The 20,454-nt window shown below is 45.0% G+C and overlaps 1 protein-coding gene across 3 annotated transcripts in view; it reads right to left on the bottom strand.

Moving 5' to 3' along the window:
- The window catches only part of ME3 (malic enzyme 3), a 317,840-nt gene that overhangs the window by 193,391 nt on the left and 103,995 nt on the right, over positions 1–20,454 (bottom strand). Inside the window, exons 1-2 of one of the 3 annotated variants that reach the window (XM_036862404.1) lie at positions 18,829–18,975; positions 18,256–18,453 (exon numbers count right to left, since the gene is read on the bottom strand). The exons of 1 other annotated variant lie outside the window; for it this stretch is intronic. In XM_036862404.1, the coding sequence (XP_036718299.1) occupies positions 18,256–18,438 (183 nt within the window). In that variant the 5' untranslated portion in view covers positions 18,439–18,453; positions 18,829–18,975. Of the gene's footprint in view, positions 1–18,255; positions 18,454–18,778; positions 18,976–20,454 lie in introns of those variants that run through there. One more of the 3 variants, XM_036862405.1, reaches the window with a different exon arrangement.

The raw sequence follows: 20,454 nt of genomic DNA, 5'->3' as shown, positions 1-20,454 counted from the left end.
AGAGCAAATTTTTTTTACTTTATGCTACACATTATCTGTGTAATTTAATATAAGGACCAAAGGTCACCCACTTAAAGACATGTCACCTTGTTTCTCCCCACCAAGACAAAAATTACTTGGACGTTATTAATAACACACTTTTAATACAATATAAAACCTATTATACTGCATTACACTTGTGAGCTTGCAAATCTGTCTCTTCCTCTGAACTCTAGGTTCCTTGACAGCAAGGACCATGACTGATTCATCTCTTCATTTTTTGAACCCAGCACAGTGCCTGGAACACAGTAGGTGCTCAATAGATGTTTTTGAATAAACCACTAGGTGGTCTCAGGAAACCTGGACTGAGTCTTGTTGCTGCCCCTTACTATCCAGGAGACCACGGGCAACTCATGTAGGCTCTCTGGGTCCCGGTGTCTCCCCTATAAAACAAAGGTAGTAACGTCTGCCTCGTGAGGATCAAATGAGATGACCAGTCAGGAAGCCCCAAAGGTGAAACACAAACATTCCATTTCCTTGTTATTATGAAGGGTGCCAAGGACGGACAGGAAGTAACTGAAATAAACAGTGGTGATAACTATGGCCGGGGGTGGGGCGGTGACACGGCAGGGAAAATACATGCTGAGCCCGGGTGAATCTGAAGGTGAAGGACGCAGGGGACATGCCCTGTTCATTGCACACTCAAACCTGATTCCCAGTGCAACCACCTCCCTCCTCTCCCTGCTCCCTCCCTCAGCCCAGCCGCTGCCCTCTCAGGCTCCCACTGCTGCAGGGCCTCTAACTGGCTTCCCGCTTCCACTCCTGCCCCCTCCAGTCTGTTCTCCACATGGCAGCCGGAGAGATCTTTCATGAATGTAAAGCCGATCACATCCCTTCCTTGCTTAGAACCATTTAATAGTGTCCCGCCTTACAGAGGACGGAACCCAGCCCACATCCCAAGGATGCCAAGGTCCTGCACAGAATTGAGATCCCCGAGCCATCTCCACCCTGATTTTAGGCAATTCCCCCCACTCACCACACCCTTACTGGACTGCCTGCTGTCAGTTCCCACACCCTGCCATGCCAAGGCGTTTGTGGCCTCCGGCTGTTGTCTCTGCCCAAAGCACTCTTACCCTGGCTTCTCCGCCAGCTGGCTCCTCTTTCCCTAGGTCTTTTCTCAAATATCACCTCTTAAGAGGTCTTCTCTCACCACTGAAGTCGACCCTCTGTTATTCCCTCATGCCGTACACTGTTTGTTTCTTCTCTACCACTAATAACCATCTGTACACTTTTGTTTACTTACTGTCTTTCTCACTAGGTTACATATTTGATAAGAAGAAGAATCGTAGCTGTCATATCTACTATGTTATTCCCAACACCTAACAATGCCTGGTAGATGGTAGGTGCTCAATAAACATCTGATAGTTGGATGGATGGACAGATGGATGAACACATGAACGGATGGATGGACGGATGGATGGATGTATGGATGGATGGATGGGGAGGCAGAGAAGGAAGTAAAGAAAGAGATGAGATCCGGGTCAGGAAGCAGGGTTCTGTGCGATATAAAGGTCTGTTAGGTTGGCAGCCCTAGACATCCTAGCGATACCATGAAGACCCTCAGGATGTCTTGTATAGAGATCTGTAAAGGAGGGGAAGCCATGGAAACAGGAGACGAGGGAGCTATAGGCAAAGTTTACCTTCTTCATACTTTTTTTCTCTGCTTGGGAATAATAAATATAAAGCACCTATAAGAGGACCTGACATGCAAGGCATTAGGTAAGTGTTTATTATAATAATAATTTATTAATAATAATTAATTTATTATAATAATTTATTATTTCTAATATTATTATTCCAGCAATTATGAGTCCCAGAGGAGGCAGCTGACTCTGTGTGCATTTGACTAGTAGAAGGTCACAGAACATTGAACAGCTCAGTCAACAAAAAAGCAGCTGAGGATGCTCAAGACCTTGCAGCCCCACAGCCAAGGCTGGTTACTGGAGGCTGGACTGTCCCCCTGCTTGGCATGCCCTCCCTCCTGGCACCACCTGGCCAGCTGCCCCACTGGCACCCATGCCATCCTCTCCCACAGGCATGGCTAGGCAGCTTCCAAGGCTCCTCAGACACGAGGGGAAGCTGCTGCCAGCTCTTGAAGTGTGAGAACAGGGGAAATCTTTCAGCTCTGACAGGCAGATTTTGAAGCCTGTTTCTAAAAATGGCTGTTAATAGGCTTTTCTTCACACCATCTCTCTCTGCACCTGCTTTATCAGGAGGCAACTGCATTGCTATTCACTGTCCTGTGACCAAAGTGATTTCACCAGTCAAAACAAATAATTAGGGGCTAGAAGAGCCCAAAAATAAAATAAAAGATAAGGGAGGGTCTGACAGGAGGGCTGAGCTTTCTGTCAAATGGTTGGTGGACTGTCTTCAAGATCACGTTACTGCAGAGAAAAATAGAAATCCCAAGATGAAGGTGGGCATCATGAACATGTCCATTCATCGGAAATGGACACACAGGAGTGACAGCACGAGCTGGGTCAGCAGATGTTTAGGTTTGCAATATACATTGTTTAACATGAACACGTGGGCTTCCCTGGTGGCACAGTGGTTAAGAATCCGGCTGCCAATGCAGGGGACAAGGGTTCGAGCCCTGGTCAAGGAAGGTCCCATGTGCCGCGGAGCAACAAAGCCCGTGCGCCACAACTACTGAGACTGCGCTCTAGAGCCCGCGAGCCACAACTACGGAAGCCCGCGCTCCCAGAGCCCGTGCTCTGCAACAAGAGAAGCCACCGCAATGAGAAGCCCACGCACCGCAATAAAGAGTAGCCCCCGCTCGCCACAACTAGAGAAAGCCCGCGTGCAGCAATGAAGACCCAACACAGCCAAAAATAAATAAACAAACAAACAAACACGAACACGTCCCCTTTCTACAAGAGACTCAAAAGCACTCTGCCTAAGTCGATGGAGGCTGACTCAGGCACTATTTCAAGAGAGGAGGCACAGTGCTACCCGTCAAAGGCAGCGGGGTAAGAGACAGACACCACCCAAGGAGGGCCAGAGTCACCCTCCGCAATTCACTTCCTGGGTGGGACATTCAACACCTCTGGGCCTCTGAAACCTCCTCTGGAAAATGGTGGTAACACGTTAGGATCTTTTTTTTTTTAATTGAAATACAGTTGATTTACAGTGCTGTGCCAATCTCTGCTGTACAACAAAGTGACTCAGTTATACACATGCAGACCTTCTTTTTTTTAATATTCTTTCCCATTATGGTTTATCACAGGATACTGAATATATAGTTCCCTGTGTTATACAGTTGTTTGTTTATCCATCCTATATATAATAGTTTACATCTGCTAATCCCAAACTCCTAGTCCTTCCCTCCCCCACAGCCCCTTCCCCCTTGGCAACCACAAGTCTGTTCTCTCTGTCTGTGAGTCTGTTTCTGTTCTGTAGATAGGCTCATTTGTGCCATGTTTTAGATTCCACATAAAAGTGATATCATATGGTATTTGTCTTTCTGTTTCTGACTTACTTAGTAGGATAATCTCTAGTTGCATCCACATTGCTGCAAATGGCATTATTTCGTTCTTTTTTATGGCTGAGTAGTATTCCATTATATATATGTGCCACATCGTCTTTATCCATTCATCTGTCAATGAACATTTAGGTTGTTTCTATGTTTTGGTTATTGTGAATAGTGCTGCTATGAACATAGGGGTGCACGTATCTTTTTGAATTATAGTTTTGTCGGGGTATATGCCCAGGAGTGGGATTGGTGGATCATAAGGTAATTCTATTTTTAGTTTTCTGAGGAACCTCCACACTGTTTTCCATAGTGGCTGCTCCAGTTTACATTCCCACCAACAGTGTAGGAGGGTTCCCTTTTCTCCACACCCTCTCCAGCATTTATTTGTAGACTTTTTAATGATGGCCAGTCTGACTGGTATGAGGTGGTACCTCATTGTAGTTTTGATTGCATTTCTCTAATAATTAGTGATGTTGAGCGTCTTTTCATGTGCTTTTTAGCCATCTGTATGTCTTCTTCAGAGAAATGTCTATTAAGGTCTTCTGCCCATTTTTCTTTTTTTTTTCTGCCCATTTTTCCGATTGGGATGTTTGTTTTTTTGTTATTGAGTTGTATGAGCTGTCAGTATATTTTGGAGATCAAGCCCTTGTCTGTAGCATCACTTGCAAACATTTTCTCCCATTCCATAGTTTGTCTTTCCATTTTTTTTATGGTTTCCTTTGATGTGCAAAGGCTTGTAAGTTTGATTAGATCCCATTTGTTTATTTTTGTTTTTATTTCTGTTGCCTTGGGAGACTGACCTAAGAAAGCACTGGTACAATTTATGTCAGAGAATGTTTTGCCTATGCTCTCTTCTAGGAGTTTTATGGTGTCATGCCTCATGTTTAAGTCTTTAAGCCATTTTGAGTTTATTTTTGTGCATGGTGTGAGGGTGTGTTGTAACTTTATTAATTTACATGCAGCTGTTCAACTTTCCCAGCACCACTTGTTAATGATACTGTCTTTTTCGCATTTTATATTCTTGCCTCCTTTGTAGAAGATGAATTGACTGTAGGTGTATGGGTTCATTTCTGGGCTCTCTATTCTGTTCCATTGATCCAGATTGGAAGGGAAGAGGTAAAATTGTCACTATATGCAGATGACATGATACTATATATAGAAAACGCTAAGGACTCTACACAAAGACTACTAGATCTAGTAAATTAATTCAGCAAAGCAGCAGGATACAAGATTAACATTCAAAAGTTGGTTGCATTTCTTTACACTAACAATGAAATATCAGAAAGGGAATGTAAAAAAACAATACCTTTTAAAATAGCACCAAGAAAACAAAATACCTAGGAATAAACCTGACCAAGGAGGTAAAAGACTTAAATGCTGAGAATTGTAAAACATTAATAAAAGAAATTAAAGAGGATTCAAAGAAATGGTAAGACACCCCATGCTCTTGAATTGTAAGAATTAATATTGTTAAAATGACAATACTACCCAAAGCAATCTACAGATTTAATGCGATCCGTATCAAAATAGCCATGACATTTTTCACAGAACTAGAACAAATAATCCAAAAATTTGTATGGAACCATAAAAGACCCAGAATTGTGAAAGAAATCCTGAGGGGGGAAAAAAAAAAGCAGGAGGCATAACTCTCCCAGACTTCAGACAATACTACAAAGCTACAGTAATCAAAATAGTGTGGTATTGGTACAAAAACAGACATACAGATCAACGGATCTTATCTGCTCAAAGACAAAGAGCTGGACAAGATGACCTCTTCATAGTCTTTTGGAGAATGCTCATCCTGGGTTCTTATAGAGGAGAGATGCTCATTTAAAATATGAATATGCAATTATTTATTCATTACCCAAGGCAGAGTGTATGGAGGCTGGAGGACTATCTTAAACTCCCTGCTAGGTGAGGTGGGCCCAGCCACGCCCTCTTTAGCTGGATTTGAAGCAACTTTTTAACTTTAATGCTAAACTACCCTAGCAGACATTCTCTTGTCTTGCTGTCTTGCTATCATGATCTCACGAGACTGGAAGTGTTGTAGTGATGGTTGGTAGATAGATAGATAGATAGATAGATAGATAGATAGATAGATAGATAGATAGATGGATGAGAGACAAAAAGACAAGTTGATGGATAAAAAGATCCAGCTACATTTGGATCAATGTTCCTTTTAAAAACTTTGGTTAGAATGTGCCAAAATGTTGGGGCAAAATCCTGAGATTCCTTCGGGGTATGATGGCAGCCACTCCCTTCGACACCAGCTTTAAATTCTGGAAGTACCAGGTTTTCAAATGGCACTCTCTTTTCTGCTGCTGAAAACATTTTAATATCATTTTCTTTCAGACAAACGTCTAGATCATCCAGCTTAAGATCCATCAAGTACCCAGAAATTATTTCTAAAGTCTCTATTCAACCTGCCTCTTCCTGAATTCACTCCTCTCTTATCAAGTCTCTGCCAAAATCCAATGTATCCACACCCATGGAGAATGAGTTTGGATCCCTCAGTCTTCCCCTCTCCTTCTGGACTGGATGCTCCAGAAGGGCAAGGACCAGGTCTAAACCCTATTAGGTCTGTGACCTCTTCTGAGGCCCACACAGGGCTTCACACTATGTTAGGAATGGAGCAAAATTTTTAGAGCTGTGGATTCGTTGAGAATTAATTGAGCACTTACAATTGGCTTACATACATTATTTCATTTAATCATTATAGCACCCTGTGAAGTGGGTATATTTTGTTATCATCCCCATTCACAGATGTGGAAACTGAGGCTTAGAGAAATGAAGTGCCCTTCCCAAAATCCCACATATAGTGGATGGCCGAGCTGGAACTGGAACCTTGGGCTTTTCTGACTCCAAATCCCTAGATCATAGCCAGTGTGCTCTGTTGCCTACTATCTGGTCACAGGCTGTGCCCTGGTGGTGGGCGGTGGAGGCGGGGGCGGGGGGGGGGCACACACAGTTGATTCTACCTGACAGCTTTCCTTCACCACCAGAATCCTCTAAACTGTTGCTAGTTACAGAGGTCTAAATTTAGGGTCTTAAGCAGCCTCAAGGATGAGAATAAATCATCTGATCATAAAGGTGCTGTTCTTTAGATGAAATGCACCTGGCACAGCATCAGGGCAGAAAACTCTCTTAAAGAAATGGGTTCCTGAAATTTATATGACCAAAATAAAAGATTTCTCTTGGCTTTCAAAATCCTCCAAGCCCCATGGAGAGATCTAAGCATAATTATATTGTCACCATCTTTTTAGAAGAGATGGCAGATGGGGTTGTGTATTGTCAGTGTTCACCAGAGCGGTTTCTGATGTGTCCAGGAGGCAATGTGAAAGTAATTCACATCACTAACTTTTATTGAGAGTATACTATGAAGAAGGCATCGTGCGAGCCATGCAGTGCCTAAGAGGGGGTCCTGGCTCTGAAGAGGACATCCAGATGGAGACAGACACATGGCGTTGTAAGTATATAATGAAACCAAAGGTAGAAAAGGGCCATGACTACACAAGCTAAATGCCAGAGGAGCGCAGAGGGTGAACGAGCCACTTGCATGGGGCATTATCAAGGAAGGTGGCATGGCAGAGGTGGCCCTGGAGAGCTGAGCCCTGAAGTATGCTGAAGATTTTGATAAGTGAACCCAATGTGAATGGTACCCCCAGGAGTTGAGAAACACAAAAGGAAGGAAAAGAACGAAATAAAAGGGCATGTCACGGTCCTAGAGATCTATCATTAACTCTACTTGTAGAATTAGAGGTTTTGTAAAATTATTTAGCTCTCTGAAAATGGGGCCCCTTACAAGGTATGGACCTACTGCTCAATTTCCGCACATCCAACCACAAAAGGTGGCTGTTCTTGGAGAGAAAGCCATTCTCTCTCATGGTTTGACCTAGACGACTTCTCCTCCACCACCTTCATCTGCCGACTCCTCTTCCACGGAGTCAGCGATGACAGAACTGCCAGAGGGAAGAGTGTTTTCACACCCCTCTCCCAAGCTCCCACAGCACTAGTACATGTTCTCCTCATCACATCGCCCTTCTGAATTGAAACCGTCTGCTTACTAACTGGTCCCCACCTCCACCCCCCTCACACATAAGCTCCTGAAGGCAAAAGAAGTGTTGCATTCACCACTGAGGTTCCACTGCCTAAAATATATAATAGACACTCAGCAAATGTCTAATGAATAAATTTAATAAATAAACAAATTAGTCTTGGGGGAATTACACAAATTTAGAGGGCAAAGAGAAGGCATCCAGTGATCTTCAAAGTTCCCTCCGAGTCCCAGATTCTGATTCTAACAGAGCCAGCGGGTATGGCCATAGCCCATCAGAAGGCCACAGCAGGGACTGTCCCCCGTATAACTGGCAAGGCCCCAGAGCATCAGACTCTACATACCAGTGTAAGTGAGAGGGCACTTGCACGCTGGAAGTGGCAGTACAGCAGAAGGGGTGAGGATGTGGGCCCTAAAACAAGATGGTCCGGGTTCAAGACCCAGCTCTGCCACTATGAGCTGCTAGACCACCAGCAAGTTAGCTAACCTAGCTAACCTCCTTGAACCTCAGGGTTCTCATCTCTAATACGACAGTGTATGTTAAAGCATTGTGATATTGTATTAAATGAGTTAATGTGTAGAAACTGCTTAGAGCAATCCATGGCACAACGTACGTCCAAAAAGATGCTAGCTCTTATCGTTACGACTTGGATTCCTTCCATAAGGCATTCTGCTACTGAAGGAAATTCAGTATAATCTGAATCTGGGTTGGAATCCTCCACACCTCCTTCAGAGACCGGACAAAGTGGGGATGGGAACTGTCTATTGTGAATGGAGACCCAGCTCCACTGAAGTCATGAGGGAACACGGCAGCCTTTGTCTCATGGGGAAAGTCACTGCACAGATCAACAACTCAGAAGAGATGCCACCTTGTGCAGATGCTGCCTCCCCTCCTGCTCTTTTCTGAAAGAACGAGGCAAAACAAAACAAAGGAACAAACAGGGTCTGCCTTCTCCAGAGTTCCACCCCACAGGGGAGTGTGCTTCAGGACCATTATGCTATGGGCTTCATGGAGATTACTACCAAACAACAATACAGAATCCAGACAAAATGCTTTAAAAAAAAAATATTCTCAAGTTTGCTAATCATTCAACTCTATCCCCTATGGTCCCTCTAGCTTTTCGTATCACTTTTAAAAGCAAAGCAGCTTTGATTTTCTCTTATTCAAGTTCCTCAAAAGCTGATGATCTTTCTACCCAAAAACCCTCTCCTCAAATGACTGAGTACTCTTTACTCTTTACTTTGTCCTTTGGGTAGGAACTGTGTTTTCACCAGGCTGCCAGGCAACCATCTGGGTACAGAATGAATGCATGCTTTTAACTGCTGACCCTGGCACCCCCAATCATGGGCTAGTCCTCAGATTTTCATCACACAGTCATAGAGCATCTTTTGTGCTCTGTGTCAGAGAGGCAGTGGGACACCACCCCAAGGATTTCCCAATGTATTATACTTTGTACACGTCAAAGTGAAGATCTGGAAGCTGCCTATAACCTCGTCTTCGCAAACAAAGGTGCCTCACACCATTGATCCCTTTGCAATGGCCATATGAATCAAAAGGCCTTCTCCCCCCTGCCCTTCACTATAAGACTGGCATTGGAAAGAAGAGAGTAGATGATAAAAGAAACCTTTGGTAGAAATGACACAAATGCAAAGTAAAATAAACCCGTAACCCCCAGAGCCTACAAAGGCCCAAGAGGACCAAGAGAAACTGGAAACAGAGGCTGGAGATGAGCCTGAAAAAGCGTCCACAGAAACTCCATATAGAGAGTCCAGATTTAGATTGACTTTGACACCATTTGGCCCGTCTGAGCCAGACAACATGAATTTCTGTGTGGGATTTGCCCTCCAGTGGTGCTGGTTACAGACTCTAGGTACTGCTGTTTACAACTGTTTTTAGGACAGGTGGCAGGTTCCCATGTTAACATTTTATTACATGAATCTAAACACATTGCCTCTAGAAGATACGAAAATATATGCAAGCAAATCTTGAAATAAGACTATTTTAGAGGGATTTCCACAGGATCAGAGTGCCACCCTTGTGTTACAGATGGGTCAACTCCCAAAAGTTGATCTGTTATTTACTTGGCTCTAGAAACTCAATTTCCAACAGAAACCATAACCTAAAATTGAAAAGACAATGGACCGTTAAAGAAAATTATATACAGAGGAAATAAATCTCCCAATGAGATATCATCTCACACCCGTCAGAATGGCCATCATCAAAAAATCTACAAACAATAAATGCTGGAAAGGGTGTGGAGAAAAGGGAACACTCTTGCACTGTTGGTGGGAATGTAAATTGATACAGCCACTATGGAGAACAGTATGGAGGTTCCTTAAAAAACTAAAAATAGAACTACCATACGACCCAGCAATCCCACTACTGGGCATATACCCTGAGAAAACCATCATTCAAAAAGAGTCATGTACCAAAATGTTCATTGCAGCTCTATTTACAATAGCCAGGACATGGAAGCAACCTAAGTGTCCATCAACAGATGAATGGATAAAGAAGATGTGGCACATATATACAATGGAATATTACTCAGCCATAAAAAGAAACGAAATTGAGTTATTTGTAGTGAGGTGGATGGACCTAGAGTCTGTCATACAGAGTGAAGTAAGTCAGAAAGAGAAAAACAAATACAGTATGCTAACACATATATATGGAATCTAAGAAAAAAAAAAAAAAGGTCATGAAGAACCTAGGGGCAAGACGGGAGTAAAGACACAGACCTACTAGAGAATGGACTTGAGGATATGGGGAGGGGGAAGGGTAAGCTGGGACAAAGTGAGAGAATGGCATGGACATATATACACTACCAAACGTAAAATAGCTAGCTAGTGGGAAGCAGCTGTATAGCACAGGGAGATCAGCTCGGTGCTTTTTGACCACCTAGAGGGGTGGGATAGGGAGGGTGGGAGGGAGGGAGAAGCAAGAGGGAAGAGATATATGTATAACTGATTCACTTTGTTATAAAGCAGAAACTAACACACCATTGTAAAGCAATTATACTCCAATAAAGATGTTAAAAAAATAAAAAGAAAATTATATAACGAGGAAATAAATCTCCCATAATTCCACTGCCCTAACATGATAATTTTCACACATTTAGTTCCAAGTCTTTTTATAGAGCTACATCTTTCTACAGTAATGCTCATGGATATAGATTCCACTTAGTATTTTGCATTTTGAATTAAGCATTCATAAACATAAGCCAACATTTCTGAAATCTTCATAATGATCACACAAATGCTAATCTAACACATAATATACTTTCTTTGGAGAACAATTCAACTGTTTATAACAACATGTTTATGAGAAAATACTTTCTGAGCATCAGTTTTGGGTTCTAGGAGTAGCAAATCTTCCTCCTGTGCTTCTGGCATCCTATCCCACACTTCCTTGATTTCCTGACCCCTGAGATATGAGGCATTTCCTGTTATGATGTCTTAGTCCAGTTGGGCTGCTATAACAAAATACCATAGACTGGGTGGCTTACACAACAGAAATTTACTTCTCACGATTCTGGAGGCTGAAAGTCCAAGACCAAGGTATGGCCGATTCAGTTCCTGGTGAGAACCATCTTCCTGGCTTGCAGATGGCCATTTTCTTGCTCTACTTTCACATGGCAGAGAGGGAGAGGATTAGTGTCCTTTCTCTTTTTATAAGGACACTAATCCCATCATGAGGGCTCTACCTCCCAAAGGCCCCCCCTCCAAAATACCATCACATTAGGGAGATAGGGCTTCAACATATGAACAGGGGTTGGGGGGGGGGTCACTGAATCTATAACATGGTTTCCCATATCTTCAGCAGGGGTGCTGCAGCACGGGGGAATCAGAGAAGTTCAGAGCAGGGATGGGGGCTACTAAGACTCAAAGTAGAGGGTGGGAGTTCTAGGAAGTTGGAGATGCTGACAGAAGCCGGGGTTTCCTATCTCTGGCCCACAGCCTGGACACCCCCAACCCTTTGTTTTTTTCTGTGAGCCTCAAGAATGTCTCCATCCATCTCTGCTTTCAAGGTACCATCTGTGTCTCCAGAATAGCATCTACTTTTCCCCAGGCTTGACTGGTAAAATTGGAAATAACAAAGGGTGAACCTCTGTGTTGGGCTTCTCCAGTCTTCACAGTAAGTGGGCCTCTGGGCACACAAAGGTCTGATGTGAGATTTACCCACATTCCAGATACAAGTGATCTTGGGCATATAAACCCCACAGAGGGGGATACCGGGGGAGGAAAAGCACCAGAGGAAAAGAAGGGGGGCTTTGGTGAAGGAGGAGGGGGAAGGGAAGGGATGAGAGGAAGGAGCCTCAGTAGATGTCTCTCTGAATGATTCACTCATCCAATGACTGTTTACTGGGTACCAAACTATGGACCAGGCACTGTTCTAAGTACCTTGGATACATCAATGAACAAATAAAACTAAAAACCCTGCCTAAATGGAGCTTACATTATAGTGGGGAAATACAAATAACAACCAAGAGGTATGGTAAGTAGGAAAATTAAATAGTATGTTAGGAAGTATCAAATACTATGGAGGAAAAGTAGACCATGTTAAGTAGACCAAGAAGGTTGAAAGGGCTGTTTACAACTTCCCATGGGGTGGTCTGATAGGTCTCATCGAGAAAGTGAGAAGCCTTGAAGAAGGTGAGAGAGATAACCGCATGGTTATGTAGGGGCTGTGTGCTCTACAAGAGGGAATAGCCCATGCAAAGACTCCAGGGAGGAGCATGCTTGGAGTGTTTGAGGCCAGCATCTTTGGGCAGCAAGTGAGGCTGAGGAGTAGCAAAAGATGAGGTCAGAGAGGGTCAAATCATGCAGGGCATGGTAAGAACTTTGACTCTGCAGGGTTTCGAGCAGAAGAGTGACGTGATCAAATTTCGTTTTAAAAGGCTCACACTGGCTGCTGTGTGGAGAACAAACAAAAGGAACACAAGGAGACCAGCTAGGGGGACACTGCAGTCATCCAGCAGAGAAATAGTGGCGCCTTAGGTCAGGGTGGGACCCGTGGTGAGAGCAGAGGGTGGATTCCAGATCTAGTCTGAAGACAGAGCCACAGGACTATCTGGTGAATTGGATAGAAAGAGAGTGGTTAAGGATGTGTGCAAGGTTTTAGCCTCTCAAGGTGTGGTCAACAGACACAGAGAAGCAGATTGAAAGAAACAGGACTGCAAGTTGGAGACCCATTGGAAGGCTCCTGCCTAATCTAGACACAAGATGATGAAGGAGTGAACAAGGCTGGTGGTAGAGGGGATGTAGAGAAACTGATGGATTTTAAAGGTTGGGATAAAATTGACAGTAAATCAAATTAAAATTTCAGATAAGCATGGTGTAGCAGTTTCCCCAATAGCCATTCTTTCTTCCCTTAGTGGTACAGAATTTTTAAGTGGATATATGGGTGCCCAGCTAAAGATTACATTTCCCAGATTCTCTTGCAGCTAGGTATGGTGTATGACCAAGCTCTGGACAACTGGATGTGAATGGAAGTGATATTTGCAACATCCAAATTGTGTATTTTCCCTACCGACTGGCTTCTGTATGGAATTATGGCAGAGCCTAGAAGCAACCATCTTGGACCATGAAATGTAAGATGCACACTGAGGATGGCACAGCAACAAAATCAAGCCACATACCAACCTGCGATTGCCTACCCAGACATATTTATGTGAAAAATACACTTCTATCTTGTTTAAGCCTCTGAGTCTGGGGTTTACTTTGTTAAAGTTGCCTAACCTTTAGCCTAACTAATACAAGTTCTTTTAGCTGTTCCAAGCACAAAGCCCTAACACCAAATGTTATCAATCCCATGAAGCCAGGACAGTATTTGACAGGGAAGGATTTAATTCCAACCTGCCTCTGCTTGTTTGTTCTTAAAATATCTGAACAGTATTTGAGCTTCGATGCCCTGAGTCACTGCACAAGAGGCTTAGGTCTAGAGCAAACTGCTGCTTATGGAAATAATGTTCACTTAATAATGCATTGCTTCTTTATCTATCAAGGAGGCCCAACCCAACATCACATCTCAAGCAGAGGTCTCAGGAAGACACATTATGTTATCGGCCTTTGGGACACAAAACAGCATCTGCAACAGACTTCTAATTCGGTGTACAACCCAGCCATCACCTCCTGATTGATCAGTGAGCCAAGTGTGTGATGACAGACCGCCCCCCCCAACCCAAAGGAGGCAAGATCAAGTTCTAAACTGGCACCGAACAAAGACATACTTTAGTCAAAGGCAAATCCCAGCTGTGTGGGAGTCTAATAAATTACCACTGCATATAGAAGGATTGAGCTAAAACCTGCATGGCCTCAGATGTGCAGCCAGCGCTGTAGTGCAGGCCCCCAGGCCTTTACACTTTCACTAATCTAGATTCATCTAGTCCACATGAGAAGGCGGTCACCACGCCTTGCAGTTTAAGAAGGCCCCGCTGCATGAAATGCGCTGGTCCATAATCACAGCGACTGGACCAAGCACCCTTCATTCATTCTTTCCCTGACCATCAAGCTCAAGAGATCAAAAAACTGCAAAGAACTAGGTGAAGAGTCAGTGGAAGTTTATGGCAAAAAATCATTGTTGGCATGTGGATCAAAGGAGGAGGTTGACCCACTCTGGGAAATACAATGCCCCCCTGCAGTGAAATGCCCTGAAGTCCGGGATGATTAAGGTCAAGTAGGTGTATTTCCTCCCAATAGGCTATTTGTAGCCATTTCTCTAGGCAACGAGAGCATGAGGCTAACTGTAAAGCAGTGACATTAAGATTCATAAAATTGAGAGGAAAGGGGTTAGGACTCGATTGAGATCATTCAAAGAGCAAATATTTACTGAGCATCTCAAGTCAGGCGTAGAGAATATTGTGTGACAAGACAGTCTCTGTCCTCAAGGTGCTCAGGATCTAGTGTGGAAGACAAACCAACCAGCCATGACAAGAGGGTGCGCAGTGCCAAAAGGAAAGAAACATGGAGTGAGAAGACAAATGGGAGGGGACTCAAGTCTAGTTTGGGGAGTGGGAATAGAACATCCCTTCCCAAAAGAGGCCAGAGATAAGCTGGGGCCAGCAACGTTTTGATGGCTCGCTTGCTACTACATGAATAGGATGGGGATGATTTGTCCTATGAAGATACTCTATAAAATGGGGTTGATAATTGCCTGTTTAACGTAAGTAAAATATGTCTGATGTCTTGTAATACGTAATCAAAGATTTACTCTGTTGCCACAATCTACATGGATAACAGAAGAGGTCATTATGTAAATTTTAGAAGAAAGGTACAATATTAGTTTTGTTTGTTTTTTTTAAAAAGGGAAGTTGAAATTGATGTATTGCTGAATTTGCATCAATCAGAAAATCTAGACTCCTGTAGGGAACTTGGAATCATCCAGTTCCAGTTCTGTCATCGTTCTGAATATGCCTGAATCAGTCAAAGCAGATGTGAATGAGAATTGTCATTGTTTGATTCAGTGGACTGAAAATCTGGAGGTGGGCTTCCTCTGCCTACTTCTGCAACAAATGACAGTCTCTGTGGTACCACTTGACTTTCTCAGCCTGCCTCTACATCTGAAAATGAGAGGCTGGATGAGAACAATGGTTTTCAAAAACTTTTTTTTTTTTTTAATGACAATCCACAGCGAAAACTGGTATTTCACATGGTGACTTGGTATAATACTTATCTTTATTAAGTTTAATACATTTACTATTTTTTCATTCTATTCTAAGCCATTTCTTTAACATAAAAATGCTGGTTAGACCCAAGCTAATTTCACGTCCAACAATTCCAGACTAGGTCATATCTAAGGGAGCTTCCAACCCTGATTCTGGAACTTGTCAACACGATCATCTAATATTTAGTGCCGTACAGTTTTCAAAATGATTTCACCCCTGTGATCCTCACAGCAGTGGTGTGACATGGGCAGAGAGGCTAATGAGATTCAGCACAGATCGCACGGCGAGATTATGGCAGAGCAGGGACCAGACCCTGACTGCACACCAGCAGTGATGGTTGGCCTGTTCAGTAGCTCTTCTTCTCTCAGAGAATTCCATCTCCTGATGACCCTCTGCCCTCAAGCTTCAACTTAAATGCCTCTCCTGATCTGTCAAAAGCGGGAGGCAAACCCAGAGAACATGCTCGAAGAATGTAATGTCAGCTTTCATGTTCATGCCCTTGTTACACCCTTCAGGAACTACCCAGTGCCAGCCACAAATGCAAGAAACTCGGTCCCTGCCCTGGAGGAGCTCAGAGTCTAGCAGAAAAAAATCCACCCACAGACCCACCCACTAAGTACTGGTCCCTTTCAAAGCTGCCCTTCTCTTGTTTTCTCAGTGATAACCTCAGTTGTTCTGTTTAACTCAGCAAGTCTCCCCATCTGGCTGATGGAAAGTGCCAAGCGCCAAGCCTTCCCTGGAGACTCTCCGAGCGCTGGAGGTCAGCAGGACAGCGAGAGGGTGGCACCCCAGTGGGGAGTGAGGGGCGGCTCCTAGGCAGTGCTGCTCCCTCCATTGTCTCCCCTCCCTCCCCAAGGGCGAATGCGGGAGGCCAACAGCCTCTCTCAGCATCACTCCAGATACCCTGCTCACCCCAGACCAGCATCAGCTGACTTCAGGGATATACAAAAAAATCTTTAACATCATGAAAAGGTCAGTCCCCTAGATTTATGGATAATGTCCCATTTATATTATTTAGGAGGAAAAAAATTACATCAAGAACAAGGGCAAGGTGCAAGAGTGCTTTTAGGGAACCATAAACTTAGGGCTAAAAAAAAAAAAGATATTCAAGTCCTTCTTTTATTTTTTTTTAACTATTCATAAAGCATTAAGTGCTAACTGTAATATGCCAGTATTTCTAAAGCAATGATTGTTCAAACAATCACAGTCAGTAGTGGGAATTTATTATTTTGCTTTCCAGCATCTATCCCTCCTCCCTCTAATGAAAATACACAGATTTACTGGGGGGCGGGGTGGGGAGCCATATCCCCTTTATTCTAAGCCAGTTGGTATGGGTGCCCCTAACCTAAACTCTCTCTTTAAATCCAGGGGTGAGCCCTGACTTACTTAAGTTATGGTGACCGGTTTGGGGATGGAAGGGAATCCAATCAGAGTCCATGAGACAGAAAGACTCTTTTTCTGAGGCTCCAGAGAAAGTGTCCTTTCTCTTCCACAGGAGCTACCAGAAGAAAATGTCTTTCTATCCCTGGATGGTGTGGTATGAAAAAAGGAGATGGGGGACTGTGGCAGAATCCGGGTGAGAGGCTCTACTGGATGGAGACTGAGGATGCAGCTGACCTTGCAAAAGCAGAGCAGGGAGCCAGAGAGAACCTGCATCCTTAGGGATGCCATCTGGACTGCTGGGTCAAACCCTTCCTTCCTCTAGATATGTAGCTAAAGAAATCTCTTATTTGCTAAGCCCGTTTGAGCTGAGTTTTCTAACACTTGCTACCAAAGTAAATTTAAATTCATAAAACACCTTACCTATCCCAAAGTAGTAATATACAACGGATTTAGGTTCTCTGGGGGGAAGCAGGGATTGTAGTGTGATAGATGGAGGTTGAGAGAAAATTTTCTTTCTTAGCTTCTGTTAATTCTGCAGGAAATAATCACAATACCTAGTATCTATATAATTGTTCCTATTTCTCAAAAACACCTTTTCCACAAGTATTTCCTCACTTGAATTTCACAATCCTGACTCCAAGAAATTATTCAAACTTTTATTTTGTAGTAATTACTTATTTACCAAGCACTTTATATAGTTTAAAATTTGATTTCAAGTTCAGTAATTCATTTGATTGTCACAATAATAGAATGTGGTAGGAATGGTGGGTCTGTCATAATATCCACTTTAAACAGGAGAAAGTTGAACCTCAGAGAAATTAAAGGAGATGCCCAAGTTAACTCAAGGAGGTGTTGAGAGACAGGCCTCAAATCCAGGTCTCTTGGTTTTAACACCAATGATACTAAACTCTACTCCCAGAAACAAGTGTATGCACGCCTAAGCACTGTGTTAGCAGTGGGCTGAACTTGACCCAAGCACCAGAGGTCCAGACCCGGATTCCAGTGGCAGAGCTAGAACTAACTAGCTGGTGACCTTGGGCAAGTTCCCTTTGTCTTGTTTTCTCATTTGTAAAAGGAAAGGTTTGAATTAGGATCTGTGATGCCCTTTCAAGGTCTAAACGTTCCATAATTCTAGACTTTCTTGCCCCTGCTCAAATTAAAAATCTTTTCCTCAGAATAATTATAACCTTAGCTGACATTTGTTCGACTGGATGTCAGGTACTGTGCTAAGAACGCTACCTCCATTTTCTCTTTAAATCTCAACACTCCCGAGACAACTGTTTCGCTTTTACAGACAGGTTAACTTGGACTGACAGAGGTTAAATGAACTGCCCAAGATCAACAGAATCAGCAAGCATCAAGGGGAGATCCGACCTCAAGTCAGACTGGCCATGAGGACCTTAACCCAGCCTATATTTGTTCTTACGAAAGAAATTAGGCTTCCTGCAGTACTGATTACCTCTTTCCACGCAGAAGAGGTGTGGTAAAAAAGCCAAACCGAGTTACACCAAGCCTCCCCAAGGCAAAAATGTAAAGCCGCTGGAAGGGCCTCTGGAAGGATCCTCCCCGGGCCCAGGGGGCGGGGCGCCCATCCCGCGGGCCGCAGAATAGTGGCTTTGGGCCATCCTACCCTCCCGGACTTTTACCTTGTTGAGATGCGGGTTCCTGGTGACATCGTATCCGCGCTTCTTCAGGGGCACCGGGCGCGCCGGGCCGGCCTTGGAGTGGCAGCCTCGGGCGGGCGCGGGGGGCTCCCAGTGCCGGACAGCGCTGCAGGCCCGGCCGGGTAGGAGAGCCAGCCGCGCGCCCGTGCCCAGCGCGGCGCCCATGGCCCTTGCGCAGACCTGGCACGGGGAGACACCAAGGTCAGGGGCGCCTTCCGGCCAGCCAGGACCCACGCGCGCCGCGGGGCACCGAGCCAGTGCCAGGGACGCGTGCTCCGGGAGAGGGCAGGGATCCCGCAGGGTTTAAGGCGCCAGCCCCCCGCCCCTCCCGCGCGGCCACCTGCGCGGCTCTCTCTGCTCGCTTGCGGTGCACAGGCCTCGCCAAGCCCCCGGCAAAGCGAAAGCAACCTCAGGAAGCGGTCCGGTGCGGGCCACAGCCCGCGCCACCCACGCCCCCATCCCCGAAGAGGAGAAGAGGCGACTGCGCGCCGAGGGGTCCCCGAACCTCCAGCCCCGCTCGGTGGCTCGCCTAGGTCCCCTGCTTCCCCAGCCTACCTGCGCTGCGCCTGGAGCTGATGTCTACGCGGCCGGGCTGCGGGGCAGGCGGGGCGAGACGCAGCGGGGCCGTTATACCTCTCCTGCCAATGGCTGGACCGCGCCGGCGGCCGCGAGAGCGCGAGGCTGGTGCGTTCTGGAAAGAGCGGTCCCGAAACCTTGTTCTCAGTGCGGGGCCTCCCCTGAGGGCGCGCGAGGAGCGCCTCACAGCCGTGTGCATTTGCCTCCCCGGTGACAAAATTAAGCGTAGGATACTCCCTGAGCCTGTCCGTCTTGACAAGCCGTACGCACCGAGGGGGCTTAGCATTTAGGGATCAAGGTACCCTCTTACAGTCCCACCATTTGGAGAAGGCCCTGGCTTCTGGATAACGGGTAGAAACCCTCAGGCACCCAGCGCTGTGTTGTGTTGCGTTGTGCTATCGAGTGCAGCAGCCATTAGCCACACGTGGCTCCATACCTTTAAACAAATTACTTTGAATGGAATAATATTTAAACTCTAGTTCCTCAGTCACACTAGCCACATATCACGTGCTCAAGAGCCACTTGCACATAGTAGCTTTGGGACTGGATAGCGCAAGTATGGAACATTTCCATCTTTGCAGAAAGTTCTATCAGACATCGCTGATATAGGGTCCCCAGTTACTAAGCAGGCTCCTGGGGACCCCACGGAGCCTGACATGAATTGTTGGGACCAGGCAAGAACCTTGGAGTCCATCTAGCCCTGAATTTAATTTTACCCTTTTTCCACACAGTAGCCAGGAAATTCCTTTTAACACGAACCTTTCATTGTGTGTGGAATAAAATCCAGACTCTTTTTGGTGCCCACAGGTTATCCTGTAGGCTGGCTGCTGCCAACTTCTTCAGGCTTATCCCACTCCAGTCTCCCTCTCACTGAGCTCTGGCCACACTTGCTCCTCACTGTGTTTCCACCCCATCCAATTCCCTCTCACCTCAGGGCCTTTGCACTTGCTATGGCCTCTGTTTGGAATGCTCATGCTCTCAAGTCTCCACTAAGTTGTCAACTCGAAGGCCTTTCCTCCACTCCATCCAACGTCAGCCTCCACTAGGGACTAAGTAGTGAAGGATTTTTTTCCATTCTTAAAACTTAACACAGCCAGTAGTTAGCTCGTTTTTCTAATTGTTTATTGTCTGTCTTCCCCTAGAATGTAAGCTTCATGAGGAAAGGCTCTTTGCCTATAAACCTGTATCCTCACATCTAGCTCGGTGCCTCGTGCATAGTTGCACAATAAATAGTAGTTGGGTGAAGGAACGGAAGTGACAGCCGCTTTCATAAGGATTGTGAACCCTCAGACTGCTGGACAAATGACATGGTCCTCTACTCATTCCCCTTCAAACCTCCCGTGCAAGCAGCCTTCAGAATGTGCACTCTGGCTTTGTTCTAGGTACAAAGCAGGTATTGTGGCACTAGGGGCTGCCCCTGCCTGGATTCAGGATTCTCTCCTCTCCCTCAGAAACAATCATCTCCTCCTTCACTCTCTCCCCTTTCCAGTCCAATCTTCAATGCGCTGCTCAATTATCTATATAAAACATTACTTTCCAAAACAGAATTGAAATTACCTGGTGGGGGGATGGGATGAGGACCAAGATACAGATTTCCAGGCCCCT

Source organism: Balaenoptera musculus, chromosome 8 (genome assembly GCF_009873245.2).
Source record: "Balaenoptera musculus isolate JJ_BM4_2016_0621 chromosome 8, mBalMus1.pri.v3, whole genome shotgun sequence".
Taxonomy (NCBI): domain Eukaryota; kingdom Metazoa; phylum Chordata; class Mammalia; order Artiodactyla; family Balaenopteridae; genus Balaenoptera; species Balaenoptera musculus.
This window is presented reverse-complemented; position numbering and strand designations above follow the sequence as displayed.